The sequence below is a fragment of the Anopheles merus genome, chromosome 2R (genome assembly GCF_017562075.2).
Source record: "Anopheles merus strain MAF chromosome 2R, AmerM5.1, whole genome shotgun sequence".
NCBI lineage: Eukaryota > Metazoa > Arthropoda > Insecta > Diptera > Culicidae > Anopheles > Anopheles merus.
Window position 1 is genome coordinate 55,567,556 of NC_054082.1, and position 26,590 is coordinate 55,594,145.

General features: G+C 39.2%; 2 protein-coding genes across 14 annotated transcripts; both read left to right on the forward strand.

Moving 5' to 3' along the window:
• The first annotated feature begins 185 nt into the window (after positions 1-185).
• Positions 186-24,388, forward strand: LOC121603496 (hornerin). Of its 13 annotated transcripts, XM_041932300.1 has the most exons (13): positions 186-335; positions 1,464-1,503; positions 1,867-2,001; positions 2,735-2,825; positions 16,564-17,054; positions 18,171-18,587; positions 18,998-19,365; positions 19,453-20,474; positions 20,570-20,865; positions 20,952-22,083; positions 22,228-22,351; positions 22,422-22,573; positions 22,664-24,388. In XM_041932300.1, the coding sequence occupies exons 3-13, from the start codon at positions 1,982-1,984 to the stop codon at positions 22,886-22,888; spliced, it is 4,338 nt and encodes a 1,445-aa protein (XP_041788234.1). In that variant the 5' UTR covers positions 186-335; positions 1,464-1,503; positions 1,867-1,981; the 3' UTR covers positions 22,889-24,388. The 13 variants fall into 13 exon arrangements, with proteins under 13 accessions (XP_041788234.1, XP_041788226.1, XP_041788228.1 ...); XM_041932292.1 differs by having other exon boundaries at positions 1,221-2,001; XM_041932294.1 differs by having other exon boundaries at positions 1,464-2,001.
• Positions 24,389-25,154: 766 nt separating this feature from the next.
• Positions 25,155-26,520, forward strand: LOC121603499 (N-acylneuraminate cytidylyltransferase A). Its single transcript, XM_041932308.1, has 3 exons — positions 25,155-25,243; positions 25,340-25,878; positions 26,097-26,520. Exons 1-3 carry the CDS (start codon positions 25,173-25,175, stop codon positions 26,114-26,116), a joined length of 630 nt encoding a protein of 209 aa, XP_041788242.1. The 5' UTR covers positions 25,155-25,172; the 3' UTR covers positions 26,117-26,520.
• Positions 26,521-26,590: the final 70 nt, after the last annotated feature.

The following is a 26,590-nucleotide window of genomic DNA, read 5'->3' on the forward strand; positions in this document are numbered from 1 at the left end:
TTATTGTTTTTGTGTAATTTGCACAATTCATACCTTTTTATGCTGCTTTTTGTAAAAATGTAGCAGCATCGTGCAAACATGGTGAAAAATGGTGTTAACAATTCAGAATTATTTTGACGTTGCCAAAGCTCGCTGTTGACTAACATGGCTTCTTGTGAGATCCAATGAGCCTACCTGATCGTCTCATGATCCACTCGCTCCCCTGATTTGAACCTCTGTGGTAGCATAAAAAACAATACTGTGTGCAGCTGCTGTTCGAGAAAAAGTGTGAACAGCAGAAGTAATAACTCTTGGATTATGCAGTTCGCGTAGATTACTTACCGTCGAAGCGTCGGGTAAATGAAAAGTGTGCTTAGCTAGTAATCTAGTGCCGTGAAAAGATTGATTTAGCGTTACTCGAGAGGGGTTTTTCCGCACTTCCACAGCATTGCAGCATTGCGTTGGCCTTTGTGTGGCTTTCAACCTCAGGAAGGAGTTGCAGTGGTACCGTTGTTTTGAGAGGGTGTGTAGAAAGCGGTGTCTGACATAGTGCAACTTTTGCTAGGGTATATAGATTCCAGTGCTTCCCAAAGTATGGTTCCGCTTTAAGGTACCGTGCAAGAACTTGGCAGGCGTTTTCTGTGTGCCAGTATGAAAGCATTGTACGAATGGTGAAAAATGTAGCAGAAATCTGTTTACTGTACCAGTGCCCCGTTCGCGGTGTCCCCGTCTCAGCAAGCGTTATCGCTGGAAGAGGTCCGGTTGGTGTTGGGACGAATCGCAGTGCGGCGATTCTTGTGCTGTCTGCTGTTTCCTTTCTATCTTCCCTTCCGCCACCATCGCTGCATGTCCGGTGTTGGTAGTTCGTCGGCCTCGTTCATTCTCCATTTCGCCGCCACGAGCACGCGCGACAGCTATCTCACTGGCGGCAGTGTGTGTGAGCGATAGAGAGAACGTAGCGATGTGAGCAGCGCACTAGCAATAATACTAAAAACAGCAGCGGCGGTGCGATAGTGCCAGCGACATCGCTTGAAAAGGGTGCGAAGTGCGACAAAACGATACCGCAACCGCTTTTTCCGTGAACCGAAGCAAGAGAGAAACGTAGAAGAAAAGTGTTTGCCGGGATGAAGGTTGGTATGTGTGTTCAATCGAAAAATGACAATTTGTGTAAAACGTATCAAATGTGCAAAGAAAAGATGCTCATGTTCTGATCAGCAAAGTGCAATTTCCTCCGCTTACAGCCTAGCGCTCTGGTACATGGTGTAGGGTTTCCTAGCTTCCGTGGAGAAAATCTGCTCCTGGCTAGCAGGAGGCCTGGGTGGGCTAGTGGAATAGCTGGTGGAAAAAAGTGTTTGCCTTATTGGGAGTCTTCTTTACATTGCTGCTTGTTGGGGCCTGTGTGTGTGTGTTAGCGCGAGTAAAAAAATGCGAGATAGTGCGCTGTCGACGACGTTGGTAATCTTTGCTATTTTCGGCCATTCTAGTTTGATGTACGTAAAAGTATTTGTGTGGCGTGTGTCTGGTGTAAGTGCAAGTGTGTGAGCGTGCGTGCGTGCGTGCGTGCATTATCCCATGCTTTGGGTGATTTCACGCCCTCCTTATAGTACGCCGGTTGGGGCCATGTTTCGTATCGCAAGCAAAACCCTGCTTTATTCGCAATTTGTGACGTGCTGATGTGATCTGCGGAGCATAATAAAAGCGTTTTTCTTGTGTTGCTCCTTCGATTTCAAATAGTATTGTGCTTGCTGAACTGCATAACGAAAAGAATGGAACGAGACGAAACGGCGAATCAATAGCTGATAGCTGCGATGCTGTAGCAGCAGCCATAGGCAGCTAGTAGCGCGCATAATCATCGTGTATTAATCTGATTATTCTATTGTGCCCTAGCTAATACGTGATAACTTAATGTGCGTACATATTCGGTTAAACGCTTAAAGCGCTCAGGAACGTCGCAGCGAGCTACATTCGATTACAGATTGGATAAAACAATCGGCAGCACAAAATGTCAACATCATCAGAAAGGTGCGTATGTCCCATCGATGACTACAGATAGATAGCTTCACACCTTCTTCTTACTGTTCTTTCCGGCACATCGTACACACCAATACCAACGACCGTTACCGACATGCGTTCTGCGTGCGCCGTGTCGGATAGAGTTGTTTGTAGCGTTGTGCTCGTAGCGGCTTTCTGAGTTGTTGATGATAATTTTGTGCGCCGCCCTTATTTAAAGGGCGAGTCGCCAGGAACAACACAGCTGCTACAATGCGTGCGAGAGCGTGTCTCGTTTTAAGCTGCTTTCTGCTGCCTTCTGGTATAGCTGAGATTCGGCATGGCATGGAACAGAGTCAAAATCGATACAAAACACGCTTGTGTTTACGTTCAAGCAGCCACAGAACGTAGCAAGCCTTTCCTTTTCTTGGCAAGCGTGCATGCTTTTGTTGTTTTCTGTGCAGTGCTGTTCGAAGAACCTTCAACGAGATCGATCAGCAAGTGATGTAAACGCGAGCAAGCAAAAGACGTGACTAGGATGCGTTGGGATGTTGTTTTTATGATGTTAGTTTCTTGCAATGATTTGTTTTGTGAATATTTTTGTTAACAATTTTGTTGTTGTTATCAACTCTGCTCAAACCGGGGGCAATCTTGAGGCGTGACCGATTTTGTGATGTCCCCAATCAGTTCGGCGTTTCGGCGGAGGGTTCTAATACATCTTAACTAACTTTGTTTTCATTTTCTTTTTCGTTCAATCATTGAATAGGGTGGAATGGGTGGAAATTATCGAGCCCCGAACCAAGGAACATATGTATGCTAATTTGACGACAGGCGAGTGCGTGTGGGATCCCCCTGAGGTAAGTGATTTTAAGTATTTGTGATCGAAATAAACAATAATAATTATAATAAGATTAATAGAGATACAATTCTTGTTTGAGTAAATAGTTCATGGGTTTCGGGTTAACTGTTAAACATCTTCTTCTTCTTCTATTTGGCGTAACGTCCTACGCGGACATTCCGGCTTATACAGGGGTTCGAGGCTTAATTCATTACCACGCAGCCGGATATTCAATCCTTGCTACGGGGGGGGGGGGGGGGGGGGGGGGGGGGGGGGCGGTCCATTCTAAACATGAACCCATGACGGGCATGTTATTGGGTCGTTCGAGTTGACGTCTGTACCACGGGACCGCCGCACTGTTAAACATACACACTAACAACTGTTAAACATACACATACACGTTCTGCTCATGTTCATCCCAGTTTCATAAAGTTTTTTTTTTTTTTAAGATTTCAACTGTTGTATTTTGTCAAAACAAGTTTGGTGATTTGGAATGTACTCACGGTCACCACGAAATTTCAGCAAGAACAGCACAGTGGTGTGAAGATTTTACACAACCAAAACGGCTGCCAATTCTTTCGCATTAATCCAGCAAGCCGAAATCTCACCTGAAATTTTATCGTGGTGTCTGTAAGTGCTCACCAAATCAATTTTTTTTAAAACATGACATTAATGCTAAAATTCAGCAAAACTATCTATTACTGAATAGCGTTCAGTAAAAAACTTCACTGAAGCAAATTTAGAAAATTTGCTGTATACAGTCTTTTCCCCAGTTACATGGTTTGTGCGTTCCCGAGGAATCCCGAGCGTAACTCTAATATTCGCGTAGGGGAACTGGGGGTAGTTTCGGCACCTTAAGGTTTTCCTCTGATTGCAATACTTTTACCACTGTAAACTTACTAGTAGACATCGAAAAAGCTCTATTGGTTTATTATGTACCATCTTACGAGAAACTACGGTTCCTGGATTGATTTTGATAACATTTTGAAAAAAATAAAAAAGTGTGTTTTTTGTTGCGTCACGACTGCAGTGCGGGTAAGATCGACACCATGATGGGGTAAAATCGACACCTTGGGGGTGATTTCGACACATTAGTTTTAGCTTTTAAAATAACGACCTCTGATGGCCTGTAGTTTTCATTGAAATTCAGCAAAGTATTTCGTATCAATTTTATGAAAAATTAATTATTGAATTGATTATTGAAATATACGAAAAAAATGAAGTTACAAAAAAGAACTAAAATTTCATTACAAATAGCATCGGACCAGACTCCATATAGTAGAAGCTGCGGCGATAGCATCTGGTTTACGGAATGATTGGTAAAGATCCCTTTAAAAATCAACCTGGCAGCTATCTTCCAGTAATCTGTTTTCTTTTTTATAAAGTCTAAAAGTGTTCAATTTTATTTTTCTCTGCCAACTCGAAAGCCAAAAGTCGAACATCGGCCAATGTGATTCCAAACCAGCGACTATTTTTTTCTTCAGTTAAGCCTACCCGGCCTAAAGTCAGCCTAAAATACGGTCAAAGCCATAACAATATTAATTTTCATAAGCCAACCATATACAAAGTACATGTTTTGAGTCCGAGTTTGGCAAACGTTCTGTGAGAGAATAATAGCTAAATTCCATAATTATAACTTCCTAGGTTTGTTGACATCTTGAATTTTAAAGCTTCTACGGTATTTTTAATTGCGTGTTTGTTCAGCTTGATTATTACGTTTGTCGTACATCGTTAAGGGACATCTGTATAAAATACAGGCACTTTCAAATTACGATATAAAAAAGTTAACATGCTAAAAATAAGCATTACACTACTACCAAGTGGGGTGTCGAATTTACCCCCATTGGCCGTACAAGTTTTAGTGACATTTTATATTATATAGTTTAATATAAAAATTACGCCCTGTGATACAGAACTAATCAATAGTATTTATAAAACAATACTATTAACACGGAAACTATAATTTTGTTGCAATAACGCCACAATTCCTTAAGTCCCAGAAGTAAAAACTTACATCGGCTGTCAATCAGAACCACCATGTGTTTATTTTGTTGTTTTTTGACAATTGACAGGTTTCTGATCAGTGAAATGTGACTCAAATATTCGAAACAGTTGACATAAATAATATGTATAAGTTTTTTGTCTTCAAAAAGTTCTATAAATACAAAAACGGCAAGGTGTCGAACTTACCCGCAGTGTCGAACCAACCCCGACTTCCCCTAAGTCGAATTTCGCGATTTTTGACCAAAATACAATTGGTTTCTTGGTATTTTTATGCAATTAAGTAGTTTTATACACTTTATTATTTATTTGATATGATTCGTGCACAACTATCTGATTTTTTTTCGCTTGTAAGAGGATTAAATTTATTAGCAATTATGTAATTTTACCTGCACTGGACAATTCTTGAAGCAAATTGTATTGATTTGACATTTAATCTGTCAAATTTAGAAAACCGCGTATCTCCGAATCCGCGTAACTAAAGAACAGACTATACTTTGTTTCGAGTTTAGCTCTACTATGCAAGAACCCATCGTTTTACAATACTAAAAATGTATCAAACATTAATTCTATAATAATGAAAACGTATTGAAAGCCATGAGTTCAGTGCATGTGCAAATTCAATACTGCAGCGAACTGTTTTTAACTGAGTTTACTATCCCGTGCGTGACATAATGATGCGTTCAAACTAAAAAAAATAAATATTCGCACAAATTATTCTCGCTGGGACTACCTGCGGAAGTCTGGAATGATGGTCAAACAGAACATGTTTAGCACATTGTTAATATGTGACCGAATTTAGACAATAATTAGAGACAAAAAGAAAAACAGACACACAAGCACTTACACGCACAACTAAATTGAAGGGTTAATCAAAACAAAACTAGTATGAAAAGGGAAAGTGATTTTAAAGTGTTGTGCTTTTGTGCGATATTGTGCTCAGAACATTGTCAGCTACATTGCACTTTTAAGTATACGAACCTGATGCAATTTTAAAACTCGACTGTAAATATCGTTTCATTATGCTGCACTATTTAAATTTCTTAGTAGTACAAATATGTCCGATCTTCAAGCGTCTGCAATGATGTGTTTATAAGGAGCTACGTTGCTACTCATAAAATAAGAGCATCGCTACGCGAGGTAGAGGCGCGTTTTGTTAAGATAGTGTACTTGTAAAGAGAGAGAGAGAGAGAGAGAGAGAGAGAGAGAGAGAGAGAGAGAGAGAGAGAGAGAGAGAGAGAGAGAGAGAGAGAGAGTGCATTACGTGGACCAGTGAAGCGTCGTTGTAACGTTTCACTTTTGCTGTAACATTCCGGGCGATTTTTTTTTGTATTGCTGCTTGGAGGTGCGTTGTATTGGTTGGTAAATGCAACGATCAATGATCACGTCAAACATACAGCGTTTAGAAACGTTCGCCTTTCGCACTTTCCGTAGGAGCCGATATTGACATCGTTTCACTTGTAGTGCTGTGTTATTGTCTCAAGATTGACATGGTGCTTGGCCAAATGTTCATCCATGTTTTTACTTACAGGGTTTCTCAAGCCAGCTCAACATCGAAACACTATTTTTCGAACACGTTAAACGATTGTCAACATCGTACATACAATCCGAATCCGTAAACTCTTTTCAATTTGGTAACACTAGGTTTTGAACGCATAAAATCCCAACTCGAATCTGGAAAATGTATAATGGGTGACAAGACAGCCAACATAAATTTTCCAGATTCGAGTTGGGATTTTACGCATTCAAAACCACCTAGTGTTACCAAATCGAAAAGAGTTTACGGATTCGATTTGTATGTACGATGTTGACAATCGTTTAACGTGTTCGAAAAAGAGTGTTACGATGTTGAGCTGGCTTGAGCAACCCTGTAATTACCAAGTACAGTGAAGGCATGTACAATGCAAGGGCGGTCCCATGGTACAATAGCCAATTCGCAAGACTCAACATGTTGTCGTGAAATCAAGTCTAGAATGTACCGCCCCCCTGTGGCAAGAACTGACTATCCGGCTGCGTGGTACTGAATAAGTCTCGAAACCCTGTATAGACCGGCATGACCGCGTAGGACGTTACGCCAAGTAGAAGAAGAGAATAGAGTTTAGTGAAATTTCTATGAAATATATGAAGTCGCGCATGCAACCCTGCAAATCGTACTTTGCCGACCACTGGCTTAGATTGACTACGGTTGAGAAGCGCTATAAACAAGAGGACAAAAATGGAACGATATTTTTGTACAGCTGTTTTTGTTTAACAGTACCAAAACGAACATCCGTGACGCACAGCAAAGTTGTTCTAACTATTTTATGTGAATAAAGGGTTCTATTCGTAAAGGAACTTGACCTTGATTATTATTTGTTTGCCTTCTGTTTGCTTACGGGCTTGCAGATTGTTTGTTTTTTCTTGTCCATCGTCTTTTCAGGCTTTCCGTGGCTTAGACTACAGCCAGAGGCCAATGATGGCAAAAGAATGTTATTTTTAAAACTTGAGTTTACTTATTCACAGGCAAAGGTGTACTAGCCATCCACATGACGGAAGGTTATTTTAATTCTTAATTATTTAACCACTGATGAGCGCGTATTTTAAATAGACACATGTGTTTAGTCACTAAACTAGGGACCGCAGGCCGCATGTGACCTTCGTAAGCTCATAATGCGGCCTGCAATGACTTTGTAAAGGTTAAAAAGTTCAGTATTTTCACTATCTTTATGCGTTACTTGAAATACAATTCGGCCCACCAACTGAAAAATTTTGCAACCCCTGGGCTATACTAAAGATGTTTACCTATATTTCAAATTGATCATGTTCCTCAATATCTAACCTGCTGACAACTGTATACACTGTAAACTTATCATTACTTCAGAGTTTTAGAGTGTGCTAGTTGAGCTGAATTGTTAGTTAATTTAAAAATAAAATTCAAATAATAAAGCAGACAATGATGAAAATGACAGACAACACAGGAAATAACTTATTAAATGCAGGCGGAAGAATTGTGAAATGCATCTGCGTCTATGGATACGACATGCCTTAGTCGGTAATCAATTTCGTTTGAATAGCATGATCCTGATAATCCATCAAAGTCTTCTTTGTATCATGTATTATTATTCTGTGAAGGGGAAAGAGGTGGGACATCATCATGTATTATTCTCAAAATATGACATAAAATATAAAACATTTAAGTTGAAGGATGAATTACCACAAGAATGTGTGTTTTAAAAATATTATAATTATAATTATATTTGGCATTATATTTGGAATTATAATGGCATTTTATTTTATTTGATGAATTTATATCTATTTTTATAAGAAAAGTACTTCTGAATGAATGAAAAGGCTTCATGAAGTTTAATAGGTTAAAAAAGCTTATTAGTTTTAGAGAGCTTCTTCATTTTCTTAAGAAAATGGAAGGAAAAAATTGATAAAATAAGGAACTAGTTCCTTATTATTTGGCATTTTATCGGCTTTTCTACGGGTTTAAGCCATTTATCTGATTTTGTGAATGTTTTTTTTTGCGAATCAAATGGATTGAATACTCTCGAAAAGATTTGGTACATCTTCATCTTCAGATTCAATGGAAAATTGTATGAACCAATAGAGTGCTTCCTTTGGTAGCGATAATCGTTTTTCTCGTACTCGTTTTCTCGGTCAACAATCAACAACCACTTCTCCATTAGCGGAGGCTCCGTACACCAGCAATGAATTCACATTGCTTTTTCCAGATGTTTATGTAAATATTGAACAAAAATAAACTAGAGTGAGGTGCACGAGCTTGCTTTCGCCAGTGTGCGCCATTGACATGCTTCTAGTAAAGCCGTTGCAACGGAAGATGTTTGGTGTATATCGCAAACAGATTGATCCGCATGCCGCATAGAATGCATAGAATTACGTGTTTCCGAAAAAGGAACAACAAAAATCGTTTCTTGCCGAAATGTACCGATAGACAGAAAAAAGCATAGTCTTGCGCGCATCACTATTTGACCGAACCGCTATGAATCATTGGAATCAACTGGCTTCTTCGGACATATTTACCCGATTTCCATTCTTCTGGAAGGCAAAGAAAGCAGCCTTAATTGAATGTTATTATTAGTGATGTCGGTAATTGTGCTTGCTGCTCACAAACGTGATTGTTTTGACCTCAAATTATTTAAAAAAAGCTCGGTTGATCGGAGGTTGTGAAAATTGAGTCGTCCTCAGAGCATGGAATGCTGATAATTTTTGCAACAATCTTTTTTTTACTTTTTGGAACACTAGTAAATGTTTATATGGGAGAGTTGATATTTATTACAATTATCCATGGTGTTGCAAATATATTAAATAGTGTTTATTGCAATTGTTAGCATTCATTTTTATGGAACTTTAAACAAACTAGATGAGTTTTTTTTACAAAACATGTGCTGCTTTTCCTTGACCCTGTGACTAGCGCAGTCATACCGGCCTTCAATTGCCTTACGAGCGACCTGTATAGCTTAAACTACACGATGTAACCAAAACTTACAAAAGCGGCCAAAGTCATACAAAATCATCAAACTATTTGTGCTATGGCACGTTTTGATCTCCGACCCCAGAACCGAACCAAAATTTAACAGTTAAAAACAGACAACACTGTGCATACGGAGATAGTGGTGTGTTTTTTTTTAAATGAGAATAAGTGTCAGTAAGCATTTCGTAATTTAAATACGTTATTACATTAGATAAATATAAATATGATTACATTTTCATTTTTTATGCCGTTTTAATATTTAGAAGTGTGTAAAAAGAAATGAGGACTGTCGTTATATATGACTATCGAACATGGATTTCAATGCGTTAGCTTTAATTTTTCCTTGATGATGTAGCCTGGTTGAAATCGTTTCTACTTAGTTCAACTGTCACCCTGTATGGTGCGATAATACTCCATAATATTTTTCACGTGCCCGCTCATGACATGAAAATATTAGACGTGGAACAGATTGTTTTTGTATGGACACTTCTGATTGAATATTATCGAATATCATCTATTTTTGCTTCACATCGCGTCGCGCTATTTGACGATGTATCTAGGTGCACGGACCAGTGCATAACTATTGCAATGTAATACCCTCATAGTTAAGAGTCACCATGGACCCAACCTAGATGCGCTTCAGTATTGAAGTGATTTTTTGCCAAGCTTTTCCAAATTAGCCGATTTATGATTTATTTGTGGCTAGATGAGACAGATTCAAGAGCCATATTCCTTGTTAATTATATATTAATCCTTGATTTTTCCGTCCACTAGGTCAGCTCGTTAGAGTATGAACCAATAGGATTGAAGCTGCCAAAAAAGAGTAATGTAAAAGAGTCGCCAACTTCTGGTCCGTGGCGCAAACAGACGTTTTCCGCGAAAGAATTAATTTTCTAAAATGAATAGCTTGTTACGATGCATATTGTACAGTTTTTTTTCCCACAGGCATGTGTAGAATAAGAGTAAAACATCAAGAAGCTTTGAACAAAGTCTGCAAATATATGTCCTAAATACATGTGGGCCGCGGAAAATATGTATATATGTTTGGTTAAGTGGTCCGTGATACTAAACAGGTTGGAGAGCACTGTTGTACTTCACTTCGTAGCGTAATGTAACCTTTCGTCTGTTGCAACATACTCCTTGTTTGTTATTTGTTCGAGGTATACTTGCTAGGATACGAGCACATGCCTATTGCATTTTTATTTCCAAGCTTTGCTCAATAGTTTATCCTGAACGAATAGATCTAATAAATGTTCGCGTAGAAAATTTCGTAACTGTAGACAACTACGAACTGGCTATCAACATTTTTTCACTAAGCTGTATGTGCGTTTGTTGTTTGTTGTGTCATAATTGATCGTAATGTTTTAAGATTAACATTCAAGGCTTATCACTGCCACCTAATTGTTATATCACTCTATGTAACCCTTGCATATGGTGTTCTTATCATTGTGTCAATCCATTGTGAAGTGTGTTAAGAATGATGGTGCAAATGGAAATGTCTAGACTTCCTCTGCAATTCACTCTGGTATAGTGCAATCGATCTCGATTATTGTTTTTGCTCTCCGGTGTTTTTTTTTTATTTTTTATTGTGTAAAATAAGAAAACGCGATTACCAAAGCCGATTAATTTAATATGCGTTACCGAAAGGAAAGTACCTCCCAGCAGTCCCAACACATAACGTAGTTTTTGCGACCATAGCTGATGCAAATGCTAATGGTACAGGCGATCGAATGAACCGTAGAATGATTGGTCTATCATTGCCACTTATAATTGAAGCAAATTCATCATCTACCCCATTCTCTTTTTTTAGAAGCGACGACTACATACGTTTCGCAGTTTGTGATGTGATCATCCATTTGCGATGCGGCCTTATACATATGCGTAATATGGCTCTTACGTTACCAAACATGGACGTAATGGAGACAGAATGGTTTCAATTTTACCCGTATTCGATTTATTCTATGCTTTCCAGTCATTCTCTTTTACGAAATGTATTATCTGTAGCAAACAAGCTTGTGGTGTAGAACGATTGACTATAGTCATAGATCTTTCAAATTGTTCCATTAGAGTATCCACAAACCGTGTGTTTGTAAGTAGAGGATGTGCAACAGTTTGATGGTTTAAGGGAAAATAATATTTTTTTGTTGTAATTTTTAGTAATAGATATATATTTCTCATTTAGCATTCTAAAAATGCACAAAACTAAGCACACACACCAAGTACAAACTAAGTAAAGATTTTTAAACTACAAAACTGCATCAAGAGAACCCTCGATAAGCGGAAACGATTTTTTAGACCCTTTCAGTTTTGTCCGGGTGTCATTTTAGTAACATTAATGAACGACTTATTCTTTATATAGTAGCATGGGCAGCTGTGACTGTATAGATAGGATTGTATAGGGTTGTATAGAGTTATTTGTAACGCTTAGATGACAGGCATTCAATGAAACGAACGGAATGTGAAGTTCCTGTTACACCGGATATTAATAAACCGACCCTCTTGGCTGCTTTTCTGCAGAAGAGGCAAAGAAACCTTGTGAGGAAACAAATCTGGTAGAAAGGAAGCGTTAAATACGAACCAGCACGCGTTAGCATGATCTCTCTGTGCAGGTCGGGTATAAACATTGCTAACAGTTTTACTCGCCCATCTTGACAGTGCTGCGTGTCAGCAGAGCATGGTGATGATAAGAAAGTGAAAGCAAGCCAGCAAATGGGTTTATCCCCACTAATATCTTCGATGTGCAAGTCGGTTGCACGTTGTGTTGTGCACATTGATCTACCGATTTCTTCATGTAATTAGCGTTGAGTTCCCTTTTAAAGGTTTTAGGTTTCTTTAAAAAATATCATTACCATACATTGATTTTCTTCAATTGAAAGAAGGCGCAATGACATCTGGCTGTTTGGGCATGCAAAGTCAAACAAAATTCTCTAGGAAATACGAATTGTAGGTGGTGATCGATCGATCGATTGAGCTCTTCTGCATTCACAACATTAGCCCTATTGGTACGCTGTGCCAAGTTAGCGGTTAAAGAGGCTGCTTTCAACATGGCAATGTATGTGGTGACCGTTAAAAGAAAAGAAGAGCAACCCGTTAGCGACCGGCCGACCGAACGGCCAATCGACCAACCGAACAGCTTTTGAAGGTTGGCCTCCACAGGGCATCGTTCGTCGCTGCGGTCGTCGAGTATTGCTACGGTTGGTTGATTTTTTTTTCTCCATTACGAGCGCTTTGTTTAACATCGAATCGGGAAAAGTTGGTCAGCTACTCATGATCTCCATACTTACGAACCTTCGAGTGGCCTTTATAATCGTGGAAAGTAGTATTTTGCTCGCTGTGCAAACATTACAATTCTCATGCTGGGTACACTTGATGCGCTGCCTGTTGGACAATAGTCGAAGTTTTACTACTAAATCTCAAGTTTATTCAACAATATATTTTGTAGGTAGATTTTTGGCAAAGATGCAGCTTTCATGTCCTTCTTATATTTCAAATTGTTAAACAAATTATTGTGTTCTATAGTTTTCTGTAATAGAAAAAGTTAAATTCGAAGCAACAGAATCAAATGAAACAGCCAGCTATTTCCGCAATATGATCGTATTTTGTTTTCAAGAGTGTAAGTGTATTCAGTAAAGAGCAATCTGATAAGAGGACATGTTTTCATTGCATTATCGCTATGGCTATGGGTCTAAGGCGAAAGAATAAACACAATTGCAATGTATTCACTGTCTCGGTTAGCAAATTGATCCAAACAAGGGAATAATTTCTTTAATAATATGCCATGTTGTCTAAAATACAGCATTTTTAAAAAATGTAGGTGATATCCTACCGACGAATGAATCACTCTTTGAAAGCGTAATTAGTTCATCTGCAGTTTTTTTCACGAAAAACTTAAAAACAGTTTTCAGACATTTTCCAGCCTTCTTTTATTGAGAGGTAGCCCAAAAACCTCAACCATACGCATACCAAAACCGATCCGTGGTGTGATTATTCAGCGGATATTTCTATTGGCAGTCGCTGCACCGACACCATCAACCGAACGGAAGTAATGAATTATTTCCGTTGCCACTGGGAACTTTAGGAAGGCTACTTGTGTACCGTCAACCGTGTCCATACGATTTGGACGCTTGGCGCTTGAGTTTTCTCTGCAATCGTCCTTTATAAATATTAATGTAGCGGAGCGGGCATTGACAACTTCAGAGGGATGTCAGTAACGGTTGGATTAACGTCGGCGAGATAATGCCGTGTCTTTGTTTCTTTGCATTAACCATACAGCCACTGTCTGGGTATGTTGGGCTAGTGGAGTTGTTCATCCTTATATTTGATTCGCGTGTCGAAATCATTTCCTGTGTGTGTGTGTGTGTGTGTGTGTTTTTTTGCTGCAATACGTTGATTGGCGATTACATACATGCATCAAATTGGAAGTAAAACTAAGTCAAACTCTTGACGCTTGTGTAAAGCATCTTGTATCAGAATTTATTCTTTCTTCTTCTTTGGCACAACAACCGTTCAAGACTTGGCTTTCAGTGATTTTTTGATTTCGCATAGCAGGATATGCTTTGAATTTTGTACTAATTATGAGTTGCGTAAAAACGTGCATATTTTATGTTTATTGGAATTAGCTATCGCAACTGTAACCATATGGCATTATGTGCTGACAACTCCGTGATACTGATAAACTTTGGTTTATTATTTTTAATCTTCAAAAGGGAGAAATTCCCAAATGAGAAGCTAACAAAAAGAAAGAGCATAAAAACGTAAAATACGAAAAAGGAAAGGGTCCGACCCGACCAATGATTCAAATGAACGTAAAAGAACAAAAAAAAAACACAACAAAACATGTGCACCACCAACATGCGGGCACATAAGTAACCCATACAAACATATGCTTGCTTTTGCGAGATTCTCCGTGATTCTCGAAACGAGAGACATGAAAGAATACTGGCACGCACGCACGCATTGATTGTCATAGTATCTTGGTGGTTAACCGCATAAGTTTTTGGAAGCGCACACGACGACACTTTATGCAACCGAATTTTAACGCCTTATTCGTGGTGAGTCGCAGTGCGTTTGTTTTCCGACCTTAAGATTATTGTCGGGTGGCTTACCATGATGCATCCGCTAGACTGCTTTTCAGTTAGCATTGAGTAGGCAGCATTTGAACTGGCATTTGAACTGGCAGCTGTTGGCTACACTTCCGGTGGATTGAACGTATTTGAGTAAAATACAACACAAACAACAGTACAGCGACACCGTTCCATAGCCTGATAGATAGATTATTTCGTTGTAGCCGTAAGATTACGCCTGTTTTTTGTTTTTCTTTATATAAATTCTATTCCGAGTCTTTTATATGAATAGAATATGATTTAGTCAATCTTTAATAGTAAAAAATTTCAATAGTTTCTTATTATAATGGATGTTTGCAAATTTAATCATATGTATTCATCAATCAAACGAATGATCTGTAATTGAAGTTTAAGCGACCCGTTTTGGCAAATTTATTCGGCCAAGTTAATTTTATCGGGAACAATAGCAAGTTGCAAGAATGTTGTCATCGTAGTAGATAACTTTTGAGTCCAAAAATACAGAATATACATATAATTTTACGAAATTGACAAACGAGAATCGCCACTGATGAATTGGTATTTGTACGTTTAATTGCACGAATGAATAACATAACTGGCTGACTTTGTTGTGCATGTTATGCATCTAATTTGTTGATTCATATTGACCAACAAGTTCCATCATTTCTACATTTTGTCAATGTGCTCAGAAATTGCTTGCGTGCGTTGGACATAATGGGGATACATTGACGAATGTATTAATTATTAGTTTAGATTAGACACTTTAGAGGCTCTACTGTTGCAGCACGTCCTCAATGTAAAGATCTTCGGTGACGGCATAAATAACTCAGAAATAATGATTGAAACGCAAAAACTTTGTTTTGTAATAAAATATTACCAATCTTTCTCAATTAGCATAACACAATGAAAATATTGTAATTTTGATCTTAAAAACGTGAAAAACATTGCATTCTCATACGCAGAAGTTACTTATAAAGTTCTTCAAGTATTAGGTTTTGAAAAACGACTATATTTTCATTTTATCCCCGGTTTTTCAATAGCTTACAGTTAGTTACTGGTTGTAACTGTTTTTGCTTTAGTTATTTCCTCAGCTGCTTATTTATCCTATTTTTCGAATTCTGTTACCGATATTTTTTACATCTTTTCATCGGATCAATTTTTTGTAATATTATTTAATAAAGTTTAATAAATAAAAAAAAATAATATTTTGGAAGAAAATATTTTTCTCTGTGGCCTTATCCTGTCTCTATATGGTGTTATTTTTTTAGATCTTTTATAGAATTATTATTCAAAATTTTGTATGTTGTTTTATTTTTGCTACTCCTTTTCTATTATTCCTTTTCTCTCTTGCAATTTATGTATTTTTGTTTAATTCATGGTGATTAGTCACATTTATAGATATTTAAAGGCACAACACAGCAATCGTTCTTCGCGGCATTATGGTTAGTTAAAGATTTTTAATCGTCTTTTTTAATAAAAAAAGATCTATAAACTAGACTTAAATTTACTAAAACGTTCTCAATCTTTTCAAATGTACTTACTTGTAGATCAATCCCTGAACGTATGCTTCAAGAAATTGAAAAAAATCCATTATCTCTGTATTGTTTAGCATTTGGAGTACATCATATATGATGAGATACAAAATAGCCTAAAGCAGCAGGATATATTTGTTGCTGAGGTGTGCGCTTTTCATAAAAAAAAATAATTTCATTATCAATCATGTCGAGAAGCAATGATTTTTGGTGAGAGATCCAGCATTGCAGCAAGCTGATTGATCTCCACGGTAATTACACTATAGTAACTGAGTTATCTAATAGATTAATTGTGATAGTGATGTACTCATACTCTCACTTGAAAGCTATAACACGAAAGTATTGCGACTGATGAAATTGATGTGTTATGATGTGTAATAGTCAGTATCAATAAAAACAAACTATGCTGCAATCGTTTACCTGAACTGTTATAATGGTTTCTATTAGGTGCCAATGCTAAGATATTATGTATTTTCTACTATAGATGACTACATTAACTTATTGACTGTCCTTTGTAAAGTAATGGATTATAAAATCAATAAAAAATTAATTGCATTTGAAATGTTTAAATTTAACAACAATGCAATCGTAACTTGAAGCATTTTAATGCAAAAATGTTTTTTTGTGAGAATTGTTTTTCTATAACATTTTCTTTTTTACATTTAGGGTGTAACTATCAAACGTACGGATGCATCGCAGTGGTGGGAACTGTTTGACACAAATACCTGTCGCTTTTACTACTACAATGTTGCCTCACAGAAAACCGTTTGGCATCGGCCACAGAACTGTGATATTATCCCTCTGGCCAAGCTGCAAACCCTGAAGCAAAACACAGATCCTAGCGATCGGAAAGATGCAACACTTCCGCATCATCATCACCACCATCACCACCATGGAACGGGCAGTAGTGGAAGCACCGCAGGTGGTATCGGTGGTCTAGGTTCACTCGGTGGAGCATCGAAATTGGGTGGCAGTGGTACGGTGGGAAAATCTTGTGGACATCGAACGACGACAGGCGTCACGGATTACCGTGACAGAGATCATCACCATCGTAGCTCCAGCTCTGGCCACCGTCGTGGCGGCGGTGGCGGATTGGATCAACGCAGTAACAGTGAGCTTCTGGCCAGTCCACAGGGAAGACACAGCCTTCAGCATAGGTAAGTCTCATCGGAACCACACGAGTGTGATACGCCTTTTTTTACTATACTTCCACTAGAATCCCGTTTTGCAATGCGACCACAAACGAGAAAGAACGATTCTACGCAGTTCTACGTATATTTACTGTTGCTGTTGCAATCAGCAATGTGTAAATTAATTATTTCCGTTTCTATACTTTGCTAGCCTTTTGTTATATTCCTAAATCTGTAATAGTACGTTTGTCCCATTTTATCAAAATTTTAATTTGCCGAGTATGTATGTACGCTGCAGCAGTTATTTAGGTCGATATCTATTAGAACAAAATCGATTAGTTTTTATTTATTCTTCGTTTTAAGTGCCTCAATGTTGTTCTGTTTTCTGTTCTGTGTTTTGAATTGTTGTTTTTCTCTTCCTTTTTTTCTCTTTCTTTTCAACATTTTTCGGATGCTTCTTTTTTCTTCGCTTGCGATATCTCTTCTTCGTCTTCGTACATCTACTTTTCGCATCGTTTTGTTCCTACTGTCTTCTGGCATGACGACGACGACTTTTGATTTCGTAATATTTTTATTACATAAATTAAATTTTTTTTTCATGTTTTGTATTGGTTTGTGGTATCTTGATTTGAACATATTATGTTGTTGCTATTGTTTCCCTTTTGTAAACACAATTTCTCGTAATACCGTAATTATTTCGTGCCGTGTAACATAATTTTGCCCAAAAAAATCCAAATTATTTTTTATCCCTGCACCCTAATCTTCGTTCGGACTATTCGGTATTTGGCTCTACGGAAAACAACAAAATTTGTTGTTTAATTTATCACCGTTTTCAACTCCAATGCTTTCCATCGTACCGTAATTTTGTTTGTGTGTATGTGTGTCTTTCTGTCTGTCTGTTTTGTGCATATCCTTTTGAATGGCATTTGGCTTGCTTACTGGCACACCTGATTTTCCCGAACTTCCTACTCGTCCTTGTCATGCAACTCTTTCACACTGCCACCACTTAATTTCCCTTAAAAACAATGGTGTAAACCACACATTTCTTGCGGGGATACCATCCACTCTCTGGCCGTTTAAAACGCACACATCTGGGGGTTGTTGTAATGGGGTTGATTTTTTTGTGTTGGTTGGTGACATCAGATTACCACCGAAAATCTTAACCTCCCCGTTGGCTGATGGTAGCAGCCACTCTTCGATTAGTCGATTGGATTCACACAAATTTTGCAGACACGGTGGCATGTCTGTGCCATCTTCTGGATCGGTTCGTGGCAGTCAGCGCTATCCGGCCAGTTATCAACATAGCCATCTTCACGCATCGCAGCAACACCACCAGCGTTTTCACCACCATCAACATCCCGATAGCTCACTCAAGTCGCCTGAGGGGGGTAGCCTGTCCGGAAGCTACCGGCGATTACACGGAGGCGTTGTGGGCAGCGTTCCTGAAGCAACGGGAAGCAGTTTGCTGCGGTATGGCAGTGGTTCCAGTGGTTATGCAACGAATGGCCATAGCACCGGTGGTACGGGTAGTAGAAAACACAATCCTGACAGTAGTAGCGGGTAAGTGCATGGAACGCAATCAACTAGATACGTACTCGGGCGAGGGAGGTGGTGGTGTGCATGGTGGTGTGTAGTATGTATAGTAGCGTGCGTGTGTGATCCCAAGATAAATCCTGCATCCGCTATCATTGTCACCCGTAGTTGTATGTGTAATGTGTTTGTGTGTGTTTGTAGTGTCTGCACGTCTCTATTGGCAGTCGACACATTCACGAATTCTATATGACTAAAACATAACAGAAAACAAGTCCAAAATTAATTTCACTATATTCATCCAGCATCATCTCACATAGAAGGAAAGCAAACTAAACGGTGGTGATATTTGGTTTTTGTGATCGTTGAGACGCAAAAGATCCCGTTTTTGATAATCCGCTTATAAGAATCATGTTTTTTTTTGTGTATTATTTTGCTAGCTATCGTATGCTGCAGGAAAGCTCCAGTTCGCACAACATTCCGCATTCTGTGGTAGTTCCCTCGCCTTCATCATCTACTGCAGCTGTGTCTGCAGTAAGCAGCAGCGAAAAGTTAGCCCTTGGATCATTACATCATTCGTCAGCACTACCGCCACCGCACCAAATGCTGTCGTATTCGATCTCAAACTCATCGGATCTTGCTGCTGGCAGCCTATCGTCACCATCACACTCGTTGAGCACGCCACAGTTCAAAAAGAAGTTCATGCATGACGGTGGTGTTGGGGGTTCCTCTTCAAAATCAACCTCGAAAGATGGTAACCTCGCTGGGGGCATGGTATCCAAGCACGAAAGCTTCGATTATGGAGGCAGTAAGTAATAGTTTCCTGCGGCTGAACTGGATGGTTTTGCTCAAAAAGAATCTAAAAGGATTAATAATTTCCCCAATGCTCTTTCAGATCCTAGTGCATCATCAATCTCACTTACAAGATCGGGTAGTTTCCTGTCATCTGCGGGAATTACTAGTGGTGTGGGCGGTGTTCTTGGTACTCCAATTTCTTCCCGACCGTATGGTCCTTCCGGCAGCGGAGGAAGTCATCATTCTTCCAGTGGATCTCATCGGAAAGGTAGCTTTGACGGAAATGGTGGAAGTGGTAATGTACCCGGCTCTGGAGCAGGAGGAAATGTTGGTGGTTCCGGAACAGCAGCGGGTGGTGGAGGAGGGGGAAGCGATGATTCAATGCATGAAAAATATTTCAAATCTGTTGAAAACACACCTATCACGCGAAGGCGCCACACCACGTCCTCAAAATCGCCCTTGCAGCAGCAAAAGCAATCAAGCGATTCTAGTCCTCAGAGCCCAATTAGTCCTCAACAGCAGCAACAAGTAAAAGTGCAGCGACCATCAGCTTTGTCGGTGGAGCTATCTCCCGGTAGCAGTTACCAAAACAACAGCAGCAACAAATCTAGTCATAAAATTAGTAATACCAATAGCAGCAATACAGGTGATCATCCTAGCGAACCATACAGTGTGGATGGTTTGAAGGGAAAAGCAGATAAATATCAAGAAAAGATGAAGCAAGACCGTGCTGGTAAAATATCACCAGGTGCGGTGTCTGTGGGTGGTAAACAGTCTCCTTATCCACCCAACATTCCGACATCCTCGTCCTCTAGTCATCCTGTGGATCAAACCAACAGTGGTAGCACTTCCAAGGGCAGTGCGGGCAAGGATCATTTTTCGTTAAATCTGAACCAGTCCAATCTCGACCGGCACAATAGACAGCTCGATCCACAACAAACATTGGAGAAAAAGTCGTCCGGTTCCACTCATACCGTTGCTTCGAATAATTCATCATCGCACAATGCAAAACATGGAAAAAAGTCCAAGAATTACAGCAATCATAATACCGCTGGTGGTACCGGTTTCGATTTCGATTACGACAACGGCAACACCTCGCCTTTGTACTGCAACTGGGATAAGGTAATACTTTCGAAAAAAAGAACAATAATAATGATCTATCACTTCGATCGGTCAAATGGCTCACCGCAACTGTGGTATCGATATTTTCTTTACAGGAAATGCAGGAACATTTGCTCCCTTTGCAACATTACATCTTAGAACAGGCGAAACTGTCGGGTTCTTATGGGCTTGGTGATCTGGATTCGGATTCGTTTCATTCCGACAGTCAATCTGAGCACTCTTTCTCGGGACACGAGCCGGATAATGAAGATTCGGATCATTCCGACGGCCACGGTGACTATTTAGCGCATTATCCTTATGAAGAGTATGGTGCCCGACACGCCCAGGACGGCGGTGTGTCATACTATAATTTTGAGTTTAATTTTGGCGACCGCGACGAAAAGGAAGACATGTAAGTATTTGAAGTACGCTATTCAAGTAAGGTAGATGTTGAAACTTACCTTTCGAATGTTTTAAATTTATTTTGGTCAAATATAGATCTGAAGAAGTGACAGCGAAGTTGGAGAGCATGCCGGATCAAATATACAGTCCAGTCAAAAATCATCCTCCACTGCACAAATTCCCGCCAGCTGCATTCCAGGGAGCGAGATCAGCTCTTGACTCATCCGGTTTGGTGCCAGATGCTGTTGATCGCGGAGTACCTACGGTTCCGATGGGCGGTGCAAATAGTACATTTGGTTCAAAAACGTCCTATCTACAACAGATGGCTGCTGTGGCCGGTCACCACCAGCAGTTACAACTCGGGGGAGCAATGCAGTCTCCACAACAACAGCCGCCACACAAAATCAATAAAGCTACGTTGCTACAGCGATTCCAGGAAAACCTCTCACTGGGGGCATCTGCTCCGGGAGTTGGTGGTAACGGAAAGATAGCAGAAATGGCTTTGCTGAAGGAGTGTGACATCGAGAAATTCGCGCAGGATAATCTGAACCTCCATTCTAAGGGCATTTTCCGGAAAAAGTCTTCCGTGAGAGATATGCTCAGTTGGACATCAAACGCGATAAGCCGTCCGATGTTGTCGTTGGCAAGGGATAAGGCAGGCAAGAAAATGGCAACGGATCTTTTCAAGTTGGTTCAAATATACATGGGTGATCGAAAGGCACGTATTGGTATGAGTTTAAATTCGGTGGCGATAGATATCGTTACGATGGCGATGGGCCAGGCACAGCTGCGGGACGAACTGTACATTCAAATGTGCCGCCAGACCACAGAAAATCCGAGTAGGGATTCGTTGATTCGAGGCTGGGAACTAATGGCTATTTGTTTGTCATTTGTACCACCGTCCCCTACATTTCAACCAGCCTTGCTGGGATACATAAATCGGCATCGGGATCCGTCTTTTGCAACCAGCTTCCCAGAAGTTGGCAAGTGGCCAATTCACGTTCAGATTTCGCACTACGCTACGATAGCATGCCGCCGATTGGATCGTATTGGAAGCTCGGGAAGAAAACAAGCTAAACGACCGACAGAAGACGAAATCAATCAGGCACGTGAGCAAATATTCCGCGACAGCATGTTCGGCAATACTCTGAGTGAAGTAATGGAACTGCAGAAGGAAAGGTTTCCAGATCGCCAACTGCCCTGGATACAGACAACACTTTCCGAACAAGTAAGTCGAAATGATTTAGAATTTCTCAAAAATGACCTGAATTTCAAATTTCCTTTCAGTTTGTAAATTGTTCAATTACACATAATTCATCTCTATTTCAATCTACCTTTTTAATCTATATATCTGTTTTATTTTATTCATTAGGTGTTACTTTTGAACGGGAAGCAAACTGAAGGGATTTTCAGAGTACCGGCAGATGTCGACGAAGTTAATATGTTAAAAAATCTTATCGATCGTTGGGAATTTCCAGAAAACAAAGGCACGATGGGTAAGAAAACATCATCATGAGCCTCATTGGTTTAAAATGGTTAAAAATAATGAATATTACAATATTTCAGATGCTCATGCTCCTGCGAGTTTGTTGAAATTGTGGTATCGAGAACTGTACGATCCGCTGATTCCGGATGAGCTTTACGACGAATGTGTCCAAACGGAAGACCCTGCTGAAGCAGCTGCTATCGTAGAAAAGTTACCAAAAATCAATCGATTGGTAGGTGTACAACATGTTTAAAAAACAACGTCTTTTGATCTTGGCCCAGATTATAAACAATCCATCAATCCTTCTTGTTGTCCTTTCCAGGTTCTAACATATTTGATTCACTTCCTGCAACAATTTTCGTTGCCTGACGTTGTTGCTAATACAAAAATGGATTCATCTAATCTGGCGATGGTATTTGCACCAAATTTGCTACGCTGTCAATCACAAGATCCAAAAGTTATTCTGGAAAATGCCCGTAAAGAGATGACGTTTATGCGTACCCTGATACAACATATGGACACTTCTAGTGTCACGTATCTGGTGTGAAGAGTAGACCAACATGTATTGAAATATCATGGAAATAATTTGTACAATCCCGTAGAACATACCCCAATTCAATGGAAACATAGACAGGATAGACAGGTATCTATTTCATTTATGCTGTTGCTATTTGCTGCATCAATTAGATTTGCTACATTAGCTATAACACGGGTTCAAATACGGCATTGCCAGTAGGAATGTTGCTGTATTTAACATTGCAATGTTTTCCTGGCAATGTTTTACTGTTGAGTAGGAAGTTATGCAAAGAAACATACAATCTTGATACAAACAGTTATCGAGTTGCGAATATAACAGAATATTTTGCTGCACATTTTTGGATAACCCGACCGTGAAAAACGACTGTTCATAAATCTTACGACTTACCAAAATACAGCTTAGTGAAAACAAAATCGTAACAGCGATACAAGAATAAGAATAAAAGTTAATGAAACAAAACGATGTAACCACACAACAAAAATCAAATATTTTGCACACACAGCTAAACACCGTAAAAGAAGAGCCGTCAAAAGACGCTTCCGGGGATTGCTAATTATTGTATTATTTACAGAATTTTTTAATAATACAGTACGAATAAAAATACACTTTCACATTAAGCATCTTATAAACCATACCAAGTATCACTCATTCATTCATTCTCAAAATCCATAAGCAACGTAATGGTTGCGAAAACTCTTGGGCGAAAACACACAGACACTGGCAAATATTGTTAAAAGTATAAAACATATGAGCTAAAAGAGAATCTAATAGTTATTTCTTACTGGCATTTAAAGCAACAGGTGCGCAATATGCACAATTAAAAACACAAATTACACAATAAAAGCTACAAAACAACTATTGGACTGTGCTGGGTAGGGAGTACTGGAGGATAGCTAAGTGGGTATACAGATTTTTTTTAAATTTAAACGGCAAAGCACGGGACAACAAGCACAATTTAAATAAACAAAAGAATTATAGAACAGGTAATAAATGTAGTCTTACTTCATAATTGCTCTCAGTTTGATTATCGCAAAAACAAACCACACATTCAGTTTGTTTCACACAGGTGTGTGTTGAGTCCATACTCTCCCACCAAAAGATTTCCAAACTATTATCGTTTTCACGAATGCAAAGATTTCAGAAGATGTAGCTAGGGTTTCAATAACTTCTTCCATCTTGTCATATTTGTTATGATTTTTTTCAGTAAGGTCTATCATATTGAATTTGACGTCAATTGACGAATTCACAAGCTTCTTCTTAACTGCTAGTGTCTATTGGAAAGTCTTTACTCATTTGATAGTTTTAGGAGCTAGGGATTGTTTTATACCAAAATTATATGTATTTTAAGAACAGGCAGCTAGGTGATAGTTTCTTTCGCTCTCTTGTTTGTAATAAAAGAGTTGTGTAGATATATATTAAGAATGAGTTTGTTCGGAACCAACGATATGTATGAATGATTTAACGTATAAATTAGAACACACTTTGCGCGTGGTTAACGAGAATCGATCGGAAAAGAATGTTATGTTAGCCCAATAGACCAGTACAAAAGGGTACGTAGTAGTGACAACAAACTGTTTGCTCTCATCGTGTTGATGAGTTTTACCATCTCTATGGCCTTCGTGTAACGTACCCTAGAGCGCAATAACATGAAACTTTCTTTTTGATTTGAGAAAATGAACAAAATGCGATCGTAGGAGATGAACACATTATTAACAAGCGTCCAGCAACGAGGCATGCACGAACTCATAATCTATTTATGCAGAAACTTTGAAGAAGCAAACACAAAACTCACTTAACAAGTAATCTATCAAACAAACAAACAAACAAAACAAACACAAATGCAGATGCGAGCAATGAAACAAAAATAAAAAAAAAAATGCGCTAAAGAATATTGAGATAAAAATATATATTATATATTCTATATTGAGAGAAGTTTAAGTAAAGCAAGCATGCAAAAACCAATTAATAATTTATTATGAGGAAACTAAAACATAGACGCTAGTGAACGCCGACGAAAATGAAGAAAGGACATTAACCTGACGCATTATAATGCAAATAAAAAGAGAACAAAACCTACTTAAAAATATGTTCCACTGCAAATTATTTCATATATTGAATTCTTTACTTTATGTGATGGTGTGCGTCTTGGCGTCATGGTGTGACAGAACTGTATGTATTGTTTGTAGCATCGTGCCCTGATGCGTGTTTGTAGTATCGTCGTGTTAGTTGCTATTCATGCGCAATGCCAACGAACCATCAGTGTTAATCTACTTTACTCCGAAACAGATCTAAAATGGGGTTGATCCCAACACTGATCGTATTGTTGTATATGTTTGAATCGTGTTTTACCGACTGTTCTAACTCGTTAGTACCTAAATTGGTGTAGTAAATTGTTGGTGGAAGTTATATTATGCTTAATTATAATGTTCTTTAACCCCATTTTGAATCCTTTCGTTGTAGTGAACATCCGATCGCAGCGCTGGTGCTAGCCCGTGGTGGATCAAAGGGTATACCATTGAAAAATATCGCCGAAATACAACCGAATCAAACACTGTTAGGACGTGCTCTGGGCACAATCCACCAGTCGGGTGTGTTTGATTCAATTTGGGTGTCGACTGATCATGAACAGATTGCTTACGAAGCTAATCGCCTTGGTGCTGCAGTGTTTGCCCGGTCAGCAATGCACGCACAGGACCACTCAACATCATTGGATGCGGTGCGTGAGTTCCTAGATGCACATCCGGATATTCACAGTTTCGCGTTAATTCAATGCACCTCGCCGTTTCTGCGGGCTCACTATCTGGTAACAGCAGCTCATCTATTTCATTCGCGTGTGAACGCTGGAATGGAAAACGCACCAGCGTGTACATTTAGTGTAGTTAGAAGCTATAAGCTGCGCTGGAAGGAAGATGTCGAAACTGGCCATTTAAAGGCGATTAACTTCGATCCTTTCGCCCGCCCACGACGCCAGGACTGGCCGGGTGAACTGGTGGAAACAGGTATGTTTTACTTTGCCAACCGACGGCTAGTGATGGAGATGGGAAGTTTTCAGAGCGAAACATGCACTGTAGTAGAGGTAGACGAGCAAGATGTGCTAGAGATTGACAACTGGAGGCATTTGACCTTGGCGCGTATTTTGCTCGGTATGGAGTAGCATGTTAAATGTAAAGTTTTCATAATTAATGTGTCGCGTCACACTTCTCATTCCTCTGCTTAGGTGTAACGAACCAGGCCTGATCTTTTTGCATACCGATTGAAACTCTAATAATACCCAAATACGGTAATAGCCAAATTGATGTAGCCAGTATTAAGTATATATGATTGCGCTAAGGAGGGAAAAGAGCCACCACCTAAACTCCACCGAAGATACCGAATAAAATTTCCTGTTATATGAGGTTATCAACTTTTAAGTACTACAGTTTGCTTCATTAATAGAGATTTGTTGTAAAACGTAGCACACATGATTTGAAAAAATATATGATGCTTAATTTAAATTATTACCTGCAGTACAATGAGTGTGCTCCATCACTCCATCACTCAGTATTCTATCAACTTGCTGTGCATTGGATTATAGATGGCAAACACAAAACGTTACAGCAGGCAAACGTGTTTATACCAAACTCGTCATCGATGAGGTGTTCAAATATGTTACTAAGCTGGCGAGCTAAGTACGGATTTGATTGCATGGGGTAATTATTGCCTGTGATTACA

Coding starts and splice junctions, on each gene's coding strand:
- LOC121603496 (XM_041932291.1), top strand. CDS start 2,507: ATGCGTTGGGATGTTGTTTTTATGAT. Junction 18,588..18,997: donor AATCCTGACAGTAGTAGCGG/GTAAGTGCATGG, acceptor TTATTTTGCTAG/CTATCGTATGCTGCAGGAAA. Junction 22,574..22,663: donor TACCAAAAATCAATCGATTG/GTAGGTGTACAA, acceptor TGTCCTTTCCAG/GTTCTAACATATTTGATTCA.
- LOC121603499 (XM_041932308.1), top strand. CDS start 25,173: ATGGGGTTGATCCCAACACTGATCGTATTGTTGTATATGTTTGAATCG. Junction 25,244..25,339: donor TTTACCGACTGTTCTAACTC/GTTAGTACCTAA, acceptor CTTTCGTTGTAG/TGAACATCCGATCGCAGCGC. Junction 25,879..26,096: donor GGGTGAACTGGTGGAAACAG/GTATGTTTTACT, acceptor TCCTCTGCTTAG/GTGTAACGAACCAGGCCTGA.